Here is a 16,332-nt window from a genome sequence, read left to right on the forward strand (position 1 = left end):
ATCCTGCACCACACACTCGGTGACCAATGACCTGGCCACCTGAGCTGAATCCACACAAGAAAAGTAAATGGATCCCTGGGCTCACATACATAGTAACAGCTCTAACCACTTGGTGACAGGATGTGAGAGCTTCAAACTATGTCACACGACCAGTCTGTTTGGACATATCAAAACAAAACAAGAGGCTGCGATGCAGTAAATGAACATCAAATAAATGAATATAATAACTTATTGATGGCTTGGAGACAATAGTCAATATCAAATCACTTAAAGAAGCAGACAGTGATGGTTTCAGCAAGCCACCAAAACAAAGAACCAAGAAACTTCCTAGAGGAAGAGAAATTCTTGTAATTACTGGAAGTAGAATTCAAAAGATTAATATACAGAGCCCCTCAAGAGATCAGGCAAAATGCAGACCAAGCCAAGGAAAACACAAAGGAACAGAGGAACTTAAGAAGGTTATACAATGCTATAATGACAAATTTAACCAGCTGCAAGAATCCATAGAGAGGCAGGAAACAGAAATCCAAAATATTAACAATAAAATTTCAGAATTAGACAACTCAATGGAAAGTCATAGGAGTAGCATTGAGGCAATGGGAGTCAGAATTTAGCGAGACTGAAAAATAAGCACTTGATGCCAACTTATTTGAGGAAAAATGAGATTAAAAATGTTTTTAAATGAAGACACACTAAGGATTATATGGAATTCTCTCAAGAGGAATAACCTACTAGTGATGGGAGTACCAGAACTGAAAGGGATAACAGAAAATACAGAGAAGTGTTGAAGATTTGCTGGCAGAAAACTTCCCTGATGTCTTGAAAGACGAGACAGTATCTACCCAAGAAGCTCATCGAACCCCACACAGGTTAGATCCCAAGAGAAAGTCACCAAGACATTATAATCAAACTTGCCAAAACCAAAGTTAAAGAGAGAATTTTAAGAGCAGTTAGGAATAAACAAAAAGTCATCTACAAAGGAGAGTCAATAAGACTAACCTCTGACTGCTTAGCAGAAAACATGCAGGCAAAAAGGCAATGGGATGACATATGTGAAGCCTTGAAGGAAAAAAATTCCCATTCAGGAACTATGTATCCAGCAAACCTGTGTCTCAAATATGATGGTGAAATTAGAGATAAACAGAAGTTAAGGGAGTTAGTAAAAACCCAACCACATTGACAAGAAGTACTAAAGGGAGTCCTCTGGTTAGAAAAGAGTAACATCAGATAACAACCCAAGACTAGAACACAGGAGAGAACAACCAGCTATCAACCCAGATAGGGAAGTCACAAAAATAAAGCTAAAGCACTGAAAATAGGAAACAGACGTAAATATGTGAAAGATGACAACATTAAAAAAAAAAAGAGGGGACTAAATAATGTAGTCATAGAACGTTCATATGGAGAGAAAGTCAAGGAAATATCAAGAAATAAAAGATGGGTTTAAACTAAGAAAAATAGAGATAACATTAAGGTAGCCACAAAGGAAACTAACAGTCCTACACATCAAAATAAAAAAATAAGAAAAGCATAAAGACTCAACAAATACAAAATCAACAACAGTAAAAAGGAAGAAAATACATAAAGAAAAACGACTCTGCACAGGTTAAGTGGAACAAAGAAACTGTCAGCAACACAAAAAAAGACATCAGAATGACAGCACTAAACTCATACCTATCAATAATTACGCTGCTGTAGGTAAATGGACTAATTGCACCAATAAAGAGACAGAGAGTGGCAGAATGGATAAAAAAAACATGACCCATCTATATGCTGCCTACAAGAGACACACCTTAGACTCAAACACACAAACTAAAACTCAAAGGGTGGAAAAAGATATATATGAAGCAAACAACTATTAAAAAAGAGCAGGAGTGGCAATATTAATCTCTGACAAAATAGACTAAACAAAATCCACCACAAAGGATAAGGAAGGACACTATATGATGATTAAAAGGTCAGTACACCAGGAAATAATAAATATTTACCCACCCAATGACAGGGCTCCAAAATACATAAAACAAATAATAACAGCATTGAAAAGAGAAATAGACAGGTCCACAATAATTGTAGGAGACTTTAACACACCACTTTCAGTGAAGGACAGAACATCCGGAAAGAGTTGATTGCGACTCATAGCGGCCCCACAGGACAGAGTAGAACTGCCCCACAGAGTTTCCAAGGAGTGCCTGGTGGATTCGAACTGCTGACCCTTTGGTTAGGCAGCCATAGCATATAACCACTACGCCACCAGGGTTTCCAGTAAAGACACAGAAGATCTAAATGCCACAATCAACCAACTTGATCTCATAGACATCACCCATCAGTAGCCAAGTATACTTTCTTTTCCAATGCACATGGAACATTCGCCAAAATAGACCACACATTAGGCCACAAAGCAAGCTGTAACAGAATCCAAAACAACAAAATATTACAAAGCATCTTTTCTGACCATAAAGCCATAAAAATAGAAATCAATAACAGAAAAAGCAAGGAAAAAAAAAATGAAATATGTGGAAACTGAACAACACCTTGCTCAAAAACTACTGGGTTATAGAAGAAATCGAGGACAGAATAAAGAAATTCACAGAATATATAAGAATGAAAACACATCCTACCAGAACCTTTGGGACACAGCAAAAGTAGTGCTCAAAGGTCAAATTATAGCAAAAAATGCACACATCCAAAAAGAAGAAAGGACTGAAATCAAAACATTAATCCTACAATTCAAACAAGTAGAAAGAAGCCCTTGGGCACCAGAAGAAAGGAAATAATAAAAGTTAGAGCAAAATTAAATGAAATAGAGAATAGAAAAACAATTGAAAGAGTTAACGAGACCAAGAGCTGGTTCTTTGAAAAGATCAACAAAATTCATAAACCATTGGCCAAGCTGACAAAAAAGAAAAACAAGAGAGGAAGCAGATAAGCTGAATGAGAAATGAGGTGGATGATACCACAACAGACCCAACTGAAATTCAAAGAATCATATCAGCTTACTATGAAAAATTGTACTCCAACAAATTTAATAACCTAGAGGAAATGGATACATTTCTAGAAACATATTACCTACCTAAACTAACACAGAGGTAGAACAACTAAATAAACGTATAACAAAAGAAGAGATAAAGGGTTAATTAAAAAACTGCTAACAAAAAAAAGCCCTGGCCCTGACATCTTCACTGGAGAATTCTATCCCACTTTCAGAGAAGAGTTAACACCACCACTACTAAAGGTATTTCAGAGCGTAGAAAAGAATGGAATACTCCAAACTCATTCTATGAAGCAGCATAACCCTGATACCAAAACCCAGTAAAGACACCACAAAAAAAGACAATTACAGACCAATATCCCTCATGAATTTAGATTAAAAAATCCTCAACAAAATTCTCGCCAATAGAATTCAACAACATATCAAAAAAATAATTCACCGTGACCAGGTGAAATTCATACCAGGTGTGCAGGGATGGTTCAACATTAGAAAAACAATCAATATAATCCACCACATAAATAAAAGACAAGAATGACATGACCTTATCAATTGATGCAGAAAAGGCATTTAACAAGGCCCAACACCCATTCATGGTAAAAACTCTCAGCAAAATAGTAATAGAAGGGAAATTCCTCAACATAATAAAGGGTATTTATACAAAGCCGACAGCCAACATCATCCTAAATGGAAAGTCTGAAAGCATCCCTCTTGAGAACGGGAACCAGAAAATGATGCCCTTTATCACTACTCTTATTCAACATTGTTCTGGAGGTCCTAGCCAGAGCAGTAAGGCAAGAAAAAGAAATAAAGGTCATCCAAATTGGTAAGGAAGAAGTATAAATATCCCGATTTGCAGATGATATGATCTTATACACAGAAAACCCCAAAGAATCCATAAGAAAACTACTGGAATTAATAGAAGAGTTTGGCAAAGTATCAGGATACAAGATAAAAATACAAAAATCAGTTGGATTCCTCTACACCAACAAAGAGAAGGTCAAAGAGGAAATCACCAGATCAATAGCATTTACATTAGCCCCCAAGAAGATAAATACTTAGGCATAAATCTAACCGGAGATGTAAAAGACCTATACAAAGAAAACTACCAGATACTACTGCAAGAAACCAAAAGAGACCTAGATACTTGGAAAAACATTCTTTGCTCATGGATAGACTCAGCATTGTGAAAATGTCAGTTCTACCCAAAGCAATCTACAGATCCGAATTCCAATGACAGTTTTTAATGAGATAGAGAAACAAATCATCAATGTCACATGGAAAAGGAAGAGGCCCCAGATAAATAAAGCATTACCAAAGAAGAAGAACAAAGTAGGAGGCCTCACACTACCTGATTTTAGAACCTGTTTTACCACCATGGTAGTCAAAACAGCCTGGTACTGGTACAACAACAGATGCATAGACCATTGGAACAGAATTGAGTATCCAGATGTAAATTCATCCACCTATGAACAGCTAATATTTGACAAAGACCCAAAGTCCATTAAATAGGAAAAAGACAGTCTCTTTAACAACTGGTGCTGGCATAACTGGATATCCATCTGCAAGAAAAATGAAACAAGACTGATACCTCACACCATGTACAAGAACTAACTCAAAATGGATCAAAGGCCTAAATATAAAGCATAAAACAATAAAGATTATGGAATTAAAAAGAGAGACAACGCCATGGCATAAACAGAATACAAAACATAACAATGCACAAACACAAGAAGAGACACTAGGTAACTGGGAGCTCCTAAAAATCAAACACTTATACTCATCAAAAGACTTCACTAAAAGAGTAAAAAGATAACCTATACACTGAGAAGAAAATTTTTGGCTATGACACATCCAATCAGGGTCTAATCTCTAAAATCTACAAGATACTGTGGAACCTTAACAACAAAAAGATTAAATAACCCAGTTATAAAATGGGCGAAGGATATGAACAGGCACTTCACCAAAGAAGACATTCAGGTGGCTAACAAATACATGTGTAAATACTCATGATGATTAGCCATTAGAGAAATGCAAATCAAAACTACAATGAGATACCATCTAACCCCAACAACAACAACAAAAAAAAACCCAACTAGGGTAGCATTAATCCAAAAAACACAAGGTAATAAATGTTGAAGAGGTTGTGGAGAGACTGGAACATTTATACACTGCTGGTGGCAGTGTAAAATGGTACAGCCACTTCAGAAATCGATTTATCACTTCCTTAAAAAGCTAGAAATAGAAAAAACTTATGATGCAGCAATCCCATTTCTTGAAATATATCCTAGAGAAAAACAGCCATCACATGTGTAGATATTTGCACACCCATGTTCTTTCCAGCACTGTTCACAATAGCAAAAAAATGGAAACAACCAAGGTGCCCATCAACAGATGAATGGATAAACAAATTATGATATATTCATGCAAAGGAACACTATGCAACGATAAAGAACAATGATGAATCTGTGAAACATCTCACAACATGGATGAATCTGGAAGACATTATGCTGAATGAAATTAGTTAGTTGCAAAAGGACAAGTATTGCATGAGACCACTATTGTAATTACTCAAGAAAAGGTTAAATCACAAAAGAAAACATTCTTTGATGGTACGAGGGTATGGAGGGAGGGAGAGGGGAATTCACTGACTAGATAGTAGACAAGAATTGTCTTAGGTAAGGGAGGGACAACACACAATTCAGGGAAGTCAGCACAACTGGACTAAACCAAAAGCTAAGAAGTTTCCTGAACACAACCAAACACTTCTAGGGTCAGGGTAGCAGGGGCGGGGGTCTGGGGACCCCGGTTTTTGGGGAAATCTAGGTCAGTTGGCATAACAAAATTTATTAGGAAAATGTTCTGCATCCCACTTTGGTGAGTGGCATCTGGGGTCTTAAAAGCTGCCGAGCGGCCATCTAAAATGCATCAGTTGGTCCCAACTCACCTAGAGCAAAGAAGAATGAAGAACTCCAACAACAGAAGAAAAGTATTAGCCCAAGAGACCAAAAAAACATAAACCAGAAACTCCGTCAGCCTGAGACCAGAAGAAGTAGATGGTGCCCGGCTACCACCAATGACTGGCCTGACAGGAAACACAACAGAGTCTCTGATGAAGCAGGAGGAAAGTTTGGTGCAGAACTCAAATTCTAGTAAAAAGGTCAGACTTAATGGTTTGACTGAGACTAGAGGAACCCCAGAAGATATGGCCCCTGGACTCTCTGTTGACCCAGAACTAAAACCATTCCCGAAGCCAACTCTTCAGACAAAGATTAGACTGGACTGTAAAACATAAAATAATACTTGTGAAGAATGTGCTTCTTAGTTCAAATAGATAGAAAAAAAAAATTTTTTTTTTGATACAGGAGACTAAATGGGCAGCTCCTGTCAGGAGGTGGGGTGAGAAGGCAGAAGGGGACAGGAGCTATTTGAATGGGGGAGTGTGCTGTCACATTGTAGGGATTGCAGCTAGGGTTACATAACAGTATGTGTATAAACTTTTGTATGAGAAATTAATTTGAGCTGTAAACTTTCACCTGAAGCCAGTTAAAAAAAAACACTACCTTTTTCCTCCTTCCCCCCTCCAGATATTCCCCCATTTCTGTCTCCCTTTATAGTAAAACTCCTCAAAAAAAATAGTATAGTGCTGTAATTCCAACCCCTCTCCTCCTATTTTCTCTTAGGGTTTCACCCCATAGTCCAGTGAAGCTGCTGGCATCAAGGGCAGCAGTGATCTCCACATTGCCCAATCCAGCTGTCAGTTCTCCGGTCGCAGCACACCGTACCGGAGCTGCCTGCCATGTTTGTTGAAGATGGTCACTGCAGCTTTCTTGAGACACTTTCTTCCCTTGGCAGCTGGGACATCACACTCTCTCCTGATTATTTTTCTGTCTCACTGACTGCTCCTTTCAGCCTCCTGCAGTGCTGCTCCTCTTGTGCCAGGTGCTGATCCTCCTAAAGCACACATTGGGACCTTTCCCACTGAAAGTCTTTGGTAGCTCTCCTTTATGACAGAGTTCCAACTTTCACCAAGAGACCATAGCCTCCAGGATCTGGCTGCCTGCCTGCCTCTGCCACCTGATCTTGTACATAATGTGTATGGTGCTTTAGAGGACAGCAGCCCCTCCAACAGTGTTTTCGCATCAAATCCTCACAGGATCTCTAGGAATTAAGTGGTTTCCATTTACAGATGAGGAACCTGAGAATCAGATTTTCTATTACTTGCCTGAGGTTACATAGCTTGTCAGTGTCCTCCGTGATTGTTTCTGATTCCAGAGCCTCTGCTCTTTCAATTTCCAATCCATTGCCTGACCTGGCTCCTTAAACTCAGTGCCCCTGAGTGAAGCAGGGGATGAATGTCTGGTTCCTTCTTTTGTCCAGTCTGTCCATCTGTCTGTCCATCTGGATTTCCTCTTGAGAGTGCAATGGTTTACACTCTTCACCCCAGAGCCTTGGTAGTCACGTTTGCAGGACAATAGGCGCTCTTACTGGTTCAAATGCTAAATCTCCCAAAATGAAAGACCAGCTGCAGTGTGGGAGAAGAACAAGGGCTGAATGATTTGATCAGACATCTCTGGAGGCCTCCTGGCATTTAGAGTGTGAGTGCCTTAGAGAAACTAACTATTCTGGCCTGAGGGAATTGGCTGCTGTTAATCCTAGTGGTTTTGACCACTAACTGCCCCAGAGGTCCCAGGCTGCTGTATGACTCAGAATCCCTAACACTCCCCCTATTCATCTCTCACTTGGGATAGTCAAGAGGCCATTTCTAAGGCATTTTAATTTGGTAATGACTTCTCTTGCCTTTGCGTTTCCTGCTGGGTTCTGGCTTCCCTGTTCCCCAGCTTTCCCCTTGGACCCTGGACTGTCCCGCTGCCCTTGTTCTCGAAGCATCTTGCCAAAAGTTGATGGTGCAAACTAAAGAAAGGAAAGATGTGGCCACAGGTTTGCCTGCTATTGTACATTTACTTTCTGTAATTCACTGTGTTAAGAAAGATGGCTGTCATCTGTTCTTCAACTTTTTTGTGAAACTTCCTGGAATCCAGAAAGACCACAGGAACTCATAGGACAAGGTGGGCAAGTAAATGGTGGGGGACTGGGAGACAAAGATACGTTTCTGTTGTTGTGTGCCGTTGAGTCGATTCCAACACATAGTGACCGTATAGAACAGAGTAGAACTGCCCCATAGGGTTTCCTAAGCTGTAATCTTTACTGGAGCAGATAGCCAGGTCTTTTCTCTCGAGGAGTTGCTGGTGGGTTGGAATCACCAACCTTTCAGTTAGCAGCCTAGCTCTTAACTACTGTCCTATCGGGGCCCCTTACAAACATATGAGGAGACTCACAGTGCCTCACTATTTGTGTATATACTTCCAAAAAGCTTGGTGAAGCCATCTTGACCTCACTGGACCATCTGTGAACGCATTGACCGCTCTTATGCTATCACTTGGACTCTGCGTAGTTTGGTGATAGCACTTACTGTGAACCACGCTGGTGGTAGTGTCATCTTAACTCTCTGGTGTAGAGAGAAATGTGTTCAAATACAGTATCTACCACTTATTAGCTGTATAACCCTGGATAAGTCTCTGCATTGTTCTGAGCCTCATGTGTAAATTAACAATAGTACTTGCAGTGCTCTTAAGGAGTAATTGAAAGATCTATAATCTTTTCATCTGTGTACCTAGTCCAAAAGCAGCTAGTAATTGCACTGAAGTTTATATTTCATTTCTAAATACAATTGTTTACCTAAGAAAATACTTGTTACTCTCTTGTTAAAACCTTTGACTTTCTTTTGCCTACCAAATGAAGTCCCAGCAACCTGACTTGTCACTCAGCATTTGCATTTGTATTTGCATTTCAGGCTTTTAATTTTATTGGTAGCAAACCTTAAAATGCAGATTTCTGGAAGAATTGCACATAAGTAAAAAAAAAAATGAGTTTGTCTGAATTCAATGAGCCATTACTCTGTACAAGGCCCTGGGCTAGACCCACAGGGGCACACGGTGAATTAGACAGTGAATAGGCAGTGACAGTGGCATTGTCGTTTCTGGCTGTCTGGTATAGGCGTCACACCCACCCCACCCAGCGCTTGCAGAAGGCAACCCTGAGAGAAGACTTGCCAGAGGGCCCCAGCACAGTGGAGCAGCTGGGTATCCAAGCATTGGCAGCAGGCCCAAGGGTGGAGGTGGGGAAGTTGGGGCTCAGAACTGGCAGCCAGCCATGGCTCACTCAGGTGCCCCAGAATGCAGGGCCCCAGCCTGGCAGTCACTGAGCCCAGTCACTGACTGTATCCTGAGCATCACTTGTGGTTTTCTGTAGGCTACATAGGGCAGAGACTTTGGTAGAAGGGCAGTGACCTCAGCCTCACATTGAACACACAAGACATTGAAACCCCGAGATGTGAGATGACGTGAGTAGTCACACAGCAGCAAAGCAGGGGCTAGAACATAAGTCTCTTGAATAATATTCAGCAGCTTCTGGCCTGTAGGTTCCTGAGATTGTCTTGTTTGCAGATCAGAGTGTAGTGAGACTGTCAGGGCCGCATAGTTCCTTCAGAAAATGGTAAGGGTTTTCTGAGTGCCCACCTCTGACAAGGTACTGGGGTGTACAGTTAAATTAGACTGACTTTGACCTCAGAAACTGACAGTATAATAGTAGACATACTACCAGCAATTACAGTACAGTATGGTGAGTGCCGATGGGGGTAGGGGTGTGGTGTGGGGGTGGGGAAGGACTGTGGAAGCAGAGAGGAGGTACTTCACCCAGTCTGAGGGTCAGGGAAGAAATGCCAGTGTTCACATCTGAGCTTAGTTGTGAAGGGCCAGTAGGCATTAGCCAGGTGGAGGACAAGGAAGAACATTCAGACAGAGAAACAGTAGAGCAGGAGAACATCCTCAGTTAAATGTCTAATAGTTGCATTAACAGCCCTAGTAATATATGTACCTTGTACCTATATTCAGGGCACTGCGAATGGGTCCAACTGGTTGGATCATAGTGTGCTGGGAGAGAATAGAAGCTGATGGGGCTGGACGTGTAGGACAGTACTAGAAAGGGTGAAAGGACAGTACCCAGGACTTTACCAAAGCCTAAGTAGCTCTTTTCTGTAGGTCTCCAAACTCTACCTCCCCATCTACGAGCCTGGGTAGAGTTACTGATTTCCTTGGTATCAGGCTTGCTGCAAATAGTCTATTTGAAACCTAGTGAGTTCCTTTTACCATGTTCTGCTGAGGAGCTTTGCTTATTTATCTACCTATTGTTTCAGGGTTTTCTTTTTCAAACCTTAGTGTGGAAAAAGGCCTAAAGTGCTGATAATAGGGAATGAAGCTTTATTTAAGGTTTAAACAACTACAACTCTTCATGAATTAATAACCCACTGAATGTTCAGTGCCTTGCAAGGTGTGACTTTCCTTCTCTTCCCATAGGCCTGCTGAGTTAGCCACCAAGTACGCAAACTTTTCAGAGGGAGCTTGTAAGCCTGGCTATGCTTCAGCCTTGATGACCGCCATCTTCCCCCGGTAAGTGCTACTGTTGCCTTCTACTGCCTAGACATCCTGGCCCACGGCCAAATGAGGGTCATCTGCCCCCCATTGCAAGCAATAGTCTCCTGAGAAAACAGATTCTGTGTGACTTCCTTCCTGTGTCCTAGAGCCTATGGGTGCCTGGAAACACCTATAGGTTCCTATCCCAATTCCAGTCTCTGCCTCTGTCACACCTACCCCTAGGTCCTGCCTCTTGGAGCTTGAACCTGCCAACATACCTTGCTTCTGTGGAGGAGAGGGAGGAGGTAGAACCTAGGTGGTTGCCACATGGAAACCAGGTATCTAGAGGCAGCCAGATAAGGCTGTCCAGTACAGAAGTTCCAAGTCATAGTATCAGTGGCCAAACAAACTTTTTTTGGAAGCTGAGGACTGACTAGCAGACTTCAGGGAGGCATATCCAAATAAAGCAAGGGACAAAGAGGACATTCCGAGGCTGTCTGAGTTTTAGCACCTTTCCTCTTACCCATTTGGCATCCTGGAGTTCCCGATTTTTTTGATATCAGGCTTACTGCAGAGGATCTATGCCAAACCCAGGGAGTTCCTTTTACCAAATTCTGCTGAAGGGCCTCGGAGGCCCTTTATCTACCTTTTCCTTTAGGGTTTTATTTTCCTGAAGTCTTGGTATGAAAAAGGGCCTGATGCGCTGAGATTGTCTTGTCTGCAGTCTGGAGTGCAATAAGACTGTCAGTGTCATTTTGTTCCTTTAGAAAGTTACAGGAACTTCTGATGTGGAGTGGCTGGAGGAAAGGCTGCGCAGGACCCTCTGTGCGTTGGGATGTAGCACTTGGACCACCAGATAAGCCATGAACTCCCATGGGTGGCCTCTAGGGTTGAGCTCTGCTCACTGGATGGAAGGCTTACATGAAGGGCACATAATGTACTTGCAAGGGAATGCTGAGAAACAGCTTGCCTAAAAGTAAATCCAGGGTATTTGATTTTTACACTCCTTTTCTTTTTCTCACTTGATCAATCCAAACTTAGCTCCTCATGTAAAAGCAGGGACTATGTTAGTTGAGTATCTGATGTTCAAATAGTGACCTTTTTGTGTAGGGTCTGCCTTCTGAATTGACTCCAAATATTTTGCTTCCTCTGGCTATTTATTGAGCACCTCTAAAGTGTCTTGCACCGTGTTCTATATTGTAATAAGTATTTTCTGAAGAAAATTAAAACAAGTACATGAGAACCAAAGTATGACCTTGAGTATATCCCACTTGAATTTAGAGACCATCTCAAGAATAGATTTGACACATTGAACGCTAATGACTGAAGACCAGACAAGCTGTGGAATGACATCAAGGGCATCATGCATGAAGAAAGCAAAAAGCCATTAAAAAAAAAAGGAAAGAAAGTAAATACCAAAGAGGGTGTCAGAAGAGACTCTCAAACTTGCTCTGGAATGTAGAGTAGCTAAAGCGAAAGAAAGAAATGATGAAGTAAAAGAGCTGAACAGAAAATTTCAAAAGGTGGCTCAAAAAGACAAAGTATTATAATGAAATATGCAAAGACCTGGAGTTAAAAAACCAAAAGGGAAGAATACAGTCAGCATTTCTCAAGCTGAAAGAACCGGAAAAAAAAAAAAAAAAAATTGAAGCATCGAGTTGCAATATTGAAGGATTCTGTGGGTAAAATATTGAATGACATCAAAATCATCAAAAAAGATGGAAGGAATACACAGAATCACTGTATCAAAAAGACTTGATTGACATTCAGCCATTTCAGGAGGTGGCATATGATCCAGAACCGATGGTATTGAAGGAAGAACTCCAAGCTGCACTGAAGACATTGGCGAAAAACAAGCCTTCAGAAATTGACGGAATACCAATTGAGATGTTTCACCGAACAGATGTAGTGCTGGAGGTGCTTGCTCGTTTATACTGAGAAATTTGGAAGACAGCTACCAGATCAACTGACTGGAAGAGATCCATATTTGTGCCCATTCCAAAGAAAGTTCATCCAACAAAATGCAGATGTTATCAAACAATATCATTAATATCACATGCAAGTAAAATTTTGCTGAAGATAATTCAAAAACAGTTGCAGCAGTACATTGACAGGGAACTGCCAGAAATTCAAGCTGCATTCAGAAGAGGACATGGAACTAGAAATATCGTTGCTGTAGGCAGATGGATCATGGCTGAAAGCAGGGAGTACCAGGAAGAAGTTTACCTGTGTTTTATTGACTATGCAAAGGCATTTGACTGTGTGGATCAAAAGAAATTATGGGTAACATTGTGAGGAATGGTAATTCCAGAACACAGTTGTGCTCATGAGAAACCTGTACATAGACCAAGAGGCAGCTGTTGGAACAGAACACAAGGATACTGCGTGGTTTAAAACCAGGAAGAGTGTGTGTCAGGGTTGTATCCCTTCACCATACTTATTCAGACTGTATGCTGAGCAAATAATCCAAGGAGCTGGACTGTATGAAGAAGAATGCAGGATCAGGATTGGAGGAAGACTCATTAACAACCTGCGATATGCAGGTGACACAGCCTTGCTTGATGAAAGTGAAGAGGTCTTGACATGCTTACTGATGAAGATCAACGCCCACAGCCTTCAGTATGGATTTCATCTCAACATAAAACAAAAATTCTCACAACTGGACCCATAAGCAACATCATGATAAACAAAGAAAATATTGAAGTTGTCAAAGATTTCATTTTACTTACAATCAATTCCCATGGAAGCGCAGTCAGGAAATCAAACAACATCTTACATTGGGCAAATCTGCTGCAAAAAACCTCTTTAAAGTATGAAAAAACAAAGATGTCACCTTGAAGATTAATGTGTGCCTAACCCAAGCCGTGGTATTTCCAATCGCCTCACATGCATGTGAAAGCTGGACAATGAATAAGGAAGACTGAAGAGGAATTGACACCTTTGAATTATGGTGTTGGCGAAGTCCTCTAAATATTTTGTGGACTGCCAGAAGAACAAACAAATGTCTTGGAAGAAGTACAGCCAGAATGCTTCTTAGAAGCAAGCATGGCAAGACTACGTCTCACATCAGGAGGGATCGGTCCCTGAAGAATGACATCATGCTTGGTAAAGTAGAGGGTCAACAAAAAAGAGGAAGACCCTCAACAAGGCGGATTGACACAGTGGCTTCAACAGTGGGCTCAAACACAGCACAGGATGGCACAGGGCCATGCAGTGTTTCCTTCTGTCGTACATAGGATCACTATGAGTCGAAACTGACTCGACTGCACCTAACAAGAAAAATACAACTCAGTTCCGTGCATCAGACACCTGTGAATTTTCCTGTATATAGGTTTCTTTTATTTTTTCTAATTCAAAGTAATATAAGCATGTGGTTTAAAAAAAGAAAAGAAAAGAAAACTCCAACAGTACCAAAATCCACTACCGTCGAGTCGATTCTGACTCATAGCAGAGTAGAACTGCCCCGTAGGGTTTCCAAGGAGTGCCTGGTGGATTCAAACAGCCAGCCTTTTGGTTAGCAGGCAGTAGCACTTAACTGCTATGCCACCAGAGTTTCCCAAACAATACAAAGGGTATATATTCCCACTCCAGACCCCTTCTCTAGAGATAGCCAATTTACCGTAAGTGGGAACATACTGTATTTATTGTCTGTACCTTGCTTTTTTTGTTGTTATCATATTCATTTCAATAGTGTCTGACATATTGTGGAACAGAATATGGTCTATCTTGGTGAATGGTCTGAGTGCACTTTAAAAGATAGTATTTCTGCTATTACTAGGTATTCTATAAATATCCTAATGGACATTAGGTTGGCTGATAGTGTTTGTGAAGTCTTCTCTACCCTTACTGATTTGTGCCCACTTGTTCTATCAATTACTGAGAGAGGGGTTTTGAAATCTCCATTTATCAGTTTTTGTTTTATGTATTTTGAAGCTGTTATTTGGTGCATATATATTTAGAATTGTTATATTCCCTTGCTGATTAGATTCATTCATTTTTGTGAAATGTCCTTCTTCCCCCTGATAGTAATCCTTGTTGTGAATTTGTTCTTGTCTGCCATTCATATAACCACCCCAACTTTCTTTTGATTAGCTTCATCATGATACATGTTTTTCTATCCTTTTAACTTTAACCTATTTACATCTTTTAAGTGGGTTTCTTATAGACAGCACATAGTTGAATCTTTCCTGTTTATCCAGTCTGACAATGAGTGCCTTTTAGTTGGAATGTTTATGCCATTAATATGATCATCACTTGGTTGGGTTTAAATCTACTACATTGCTATTAGTTTTCTATTTGTTCCCCGCCCCCCCTTTTCCTGACTCCTTTTGGACTGAGTATGTTTTATGATTTCATTTTACCTCCACTGTTGACATAATATAGAAGCCCTGCTGGCACAGTGGTTAAAATATTCAGCTGCTAACCAGAAGATCGGTGGTTTGAAGACAGCAGCCACTCTGAGTGAGAAAGATGTGGCAGTCTGCTTCTGTAAAGATTTGCAGCCTTGGAAACCCTATGGGGCAGTTCTACTCTGTCCCATAGGGCCATTATGAGTGGGAATTGACTTGACAGCAATGGATTTGGTTTTTTGGGTTGGGTATTGGGTTAATAACTGTAACTCTTTGTTTTATATTTACTGTAATCGTTCCCAGGTTTACAATATACGTCTTTAACTTTTGACGGTCTTTTCCAAATAATATCATACCATGTTATCTGGAGTATAAGAACTTTACTACAGTATACTTCCATTTCCCTCTTCCATTCTTTGTACTATTGTTGACATACATTTTACATCTACATGTTTTATAAACACACACAACATTGATCTTATTTGTTTTTAAACAGTGAAGTATTATTTAAAATGAGTTAAAAGGGAGGGGAAAGGTCTTTTATATGTATCCACAAATTTATCTTTATGGTTCCTCTTTTTTGTGTAGATAAATCAATTTTGGTCTGTTTTTGTTTGTTTTGTTTTTGTCAGAAGAACTTTATTACTTATGCTGGCAATGAAGTTCCTCAGCTTTGGTTTATCAGAAAAAAAATCTTTATTTTTCCTTCAGTTTTGTATGGTTTTTTTTGTGAGTATGCAATTCTAGATTGACAGGTCACCTCTCCCTCAGGGCTTTAAAGATGTAGCTCCTTTTTTTTTTTTTTTTGGCTTGTGTCTTAGTTATCTAATGCTGCTATAACAGAAATACCACATATGGATGGCTCTAACAAACACAAGTTTATTGTCTCACAGTCTAGTTGGCTAGAAGTCTGAATTCAGGGTGCTAGCTCCAGGAGAAGGCTTTTTCTCTGTGTTGGCTCTGGAGGAATGTCTTTCTCATCAAGCTTCCCCTGGTCTAGGAGCTTCTCAGATGCAGGGACCCTGGGTCCAGAGGACACACTCTGCTCCTGATGCTGCTGTCTTGGTGGTATGAGGTCCCCATGTCTCTCTGCTTGCTTCTCTCTTTTATGTCTCAAAAGAGATTGGCTTAAGACACAATCTGATCTTATAGATGGAGTCCACCTCATTAACATAACTGCCACTAATCCTATCTTATTAACATCATAGAGATTTATAACACAGGAAAATTACATCAGATGACAAAATGGTAGACAGTCACACAAGACCAAGAACCATGCCCTAGCCAAATTGACGTATATTTTTGGGGATATAATTCAATCCATGACAGCTCGCATAGTTTCTGATGAAAAGTTTTCTGTCATTCTTTGTTCCTTTGTATGTAATGTTTCTATTTTCCTCTAACTGCTTTTTGAGGTTTTCTCTTTATCACAGATTTTGAGCAATTTGGTCATGATGCACCTTATTGCAGTTTTCTTTATATTTATTTAGGTTGGGGTTAATTGTGCTCATTGGGCCACCTATGG

At 40.3% G+C, this 16,332-nt stretch overlaps 1 protein-coding gene across 7 annotated transcripts in view; it reads left to right on the forward strand.

Annotated features, from left to right (window-relative positions):
• Positions 1 to 16,332, forward strand: part of ST3GAL3 (ST3 beta-galactoside alpha-2,3-sialyltransferase 3) — a 282,832-nt gene that overhangs the window by 154,637 nt on the left and 111,863 nt on the right. For all 7 annotated transcript variants that reach the window (XM_064281851.1, XM_064281849.1, XM_064281850.1 and 4 more), the window contains one exon: positions 10,402 to 10,494. In XM_064281851.1, the coding sequence (XP_064137921.1) occupies positions 10,402 to 10,494 (93 nt within the window). The remainder of the gene's footprint in view (positions 1 to 10,401; positions 10,495 to 16,332) is intronic.

The sequence above is a fragment of the Loxodonta africana genome, chromosome 3 (genome assembly GCF_030014295.1).
Source record: "Loxodonta africana isolate mLoxAfr1 chromosome 3, mLoxAfr1.hap2, whole genome shotgun sequence".
NCBI classification, from domain to species: Eukaryota; Metazoa; Chordata; class Mammalia; order Proboscidea; family Elephantidae; genus Loxodonta; species Loxodonta africana.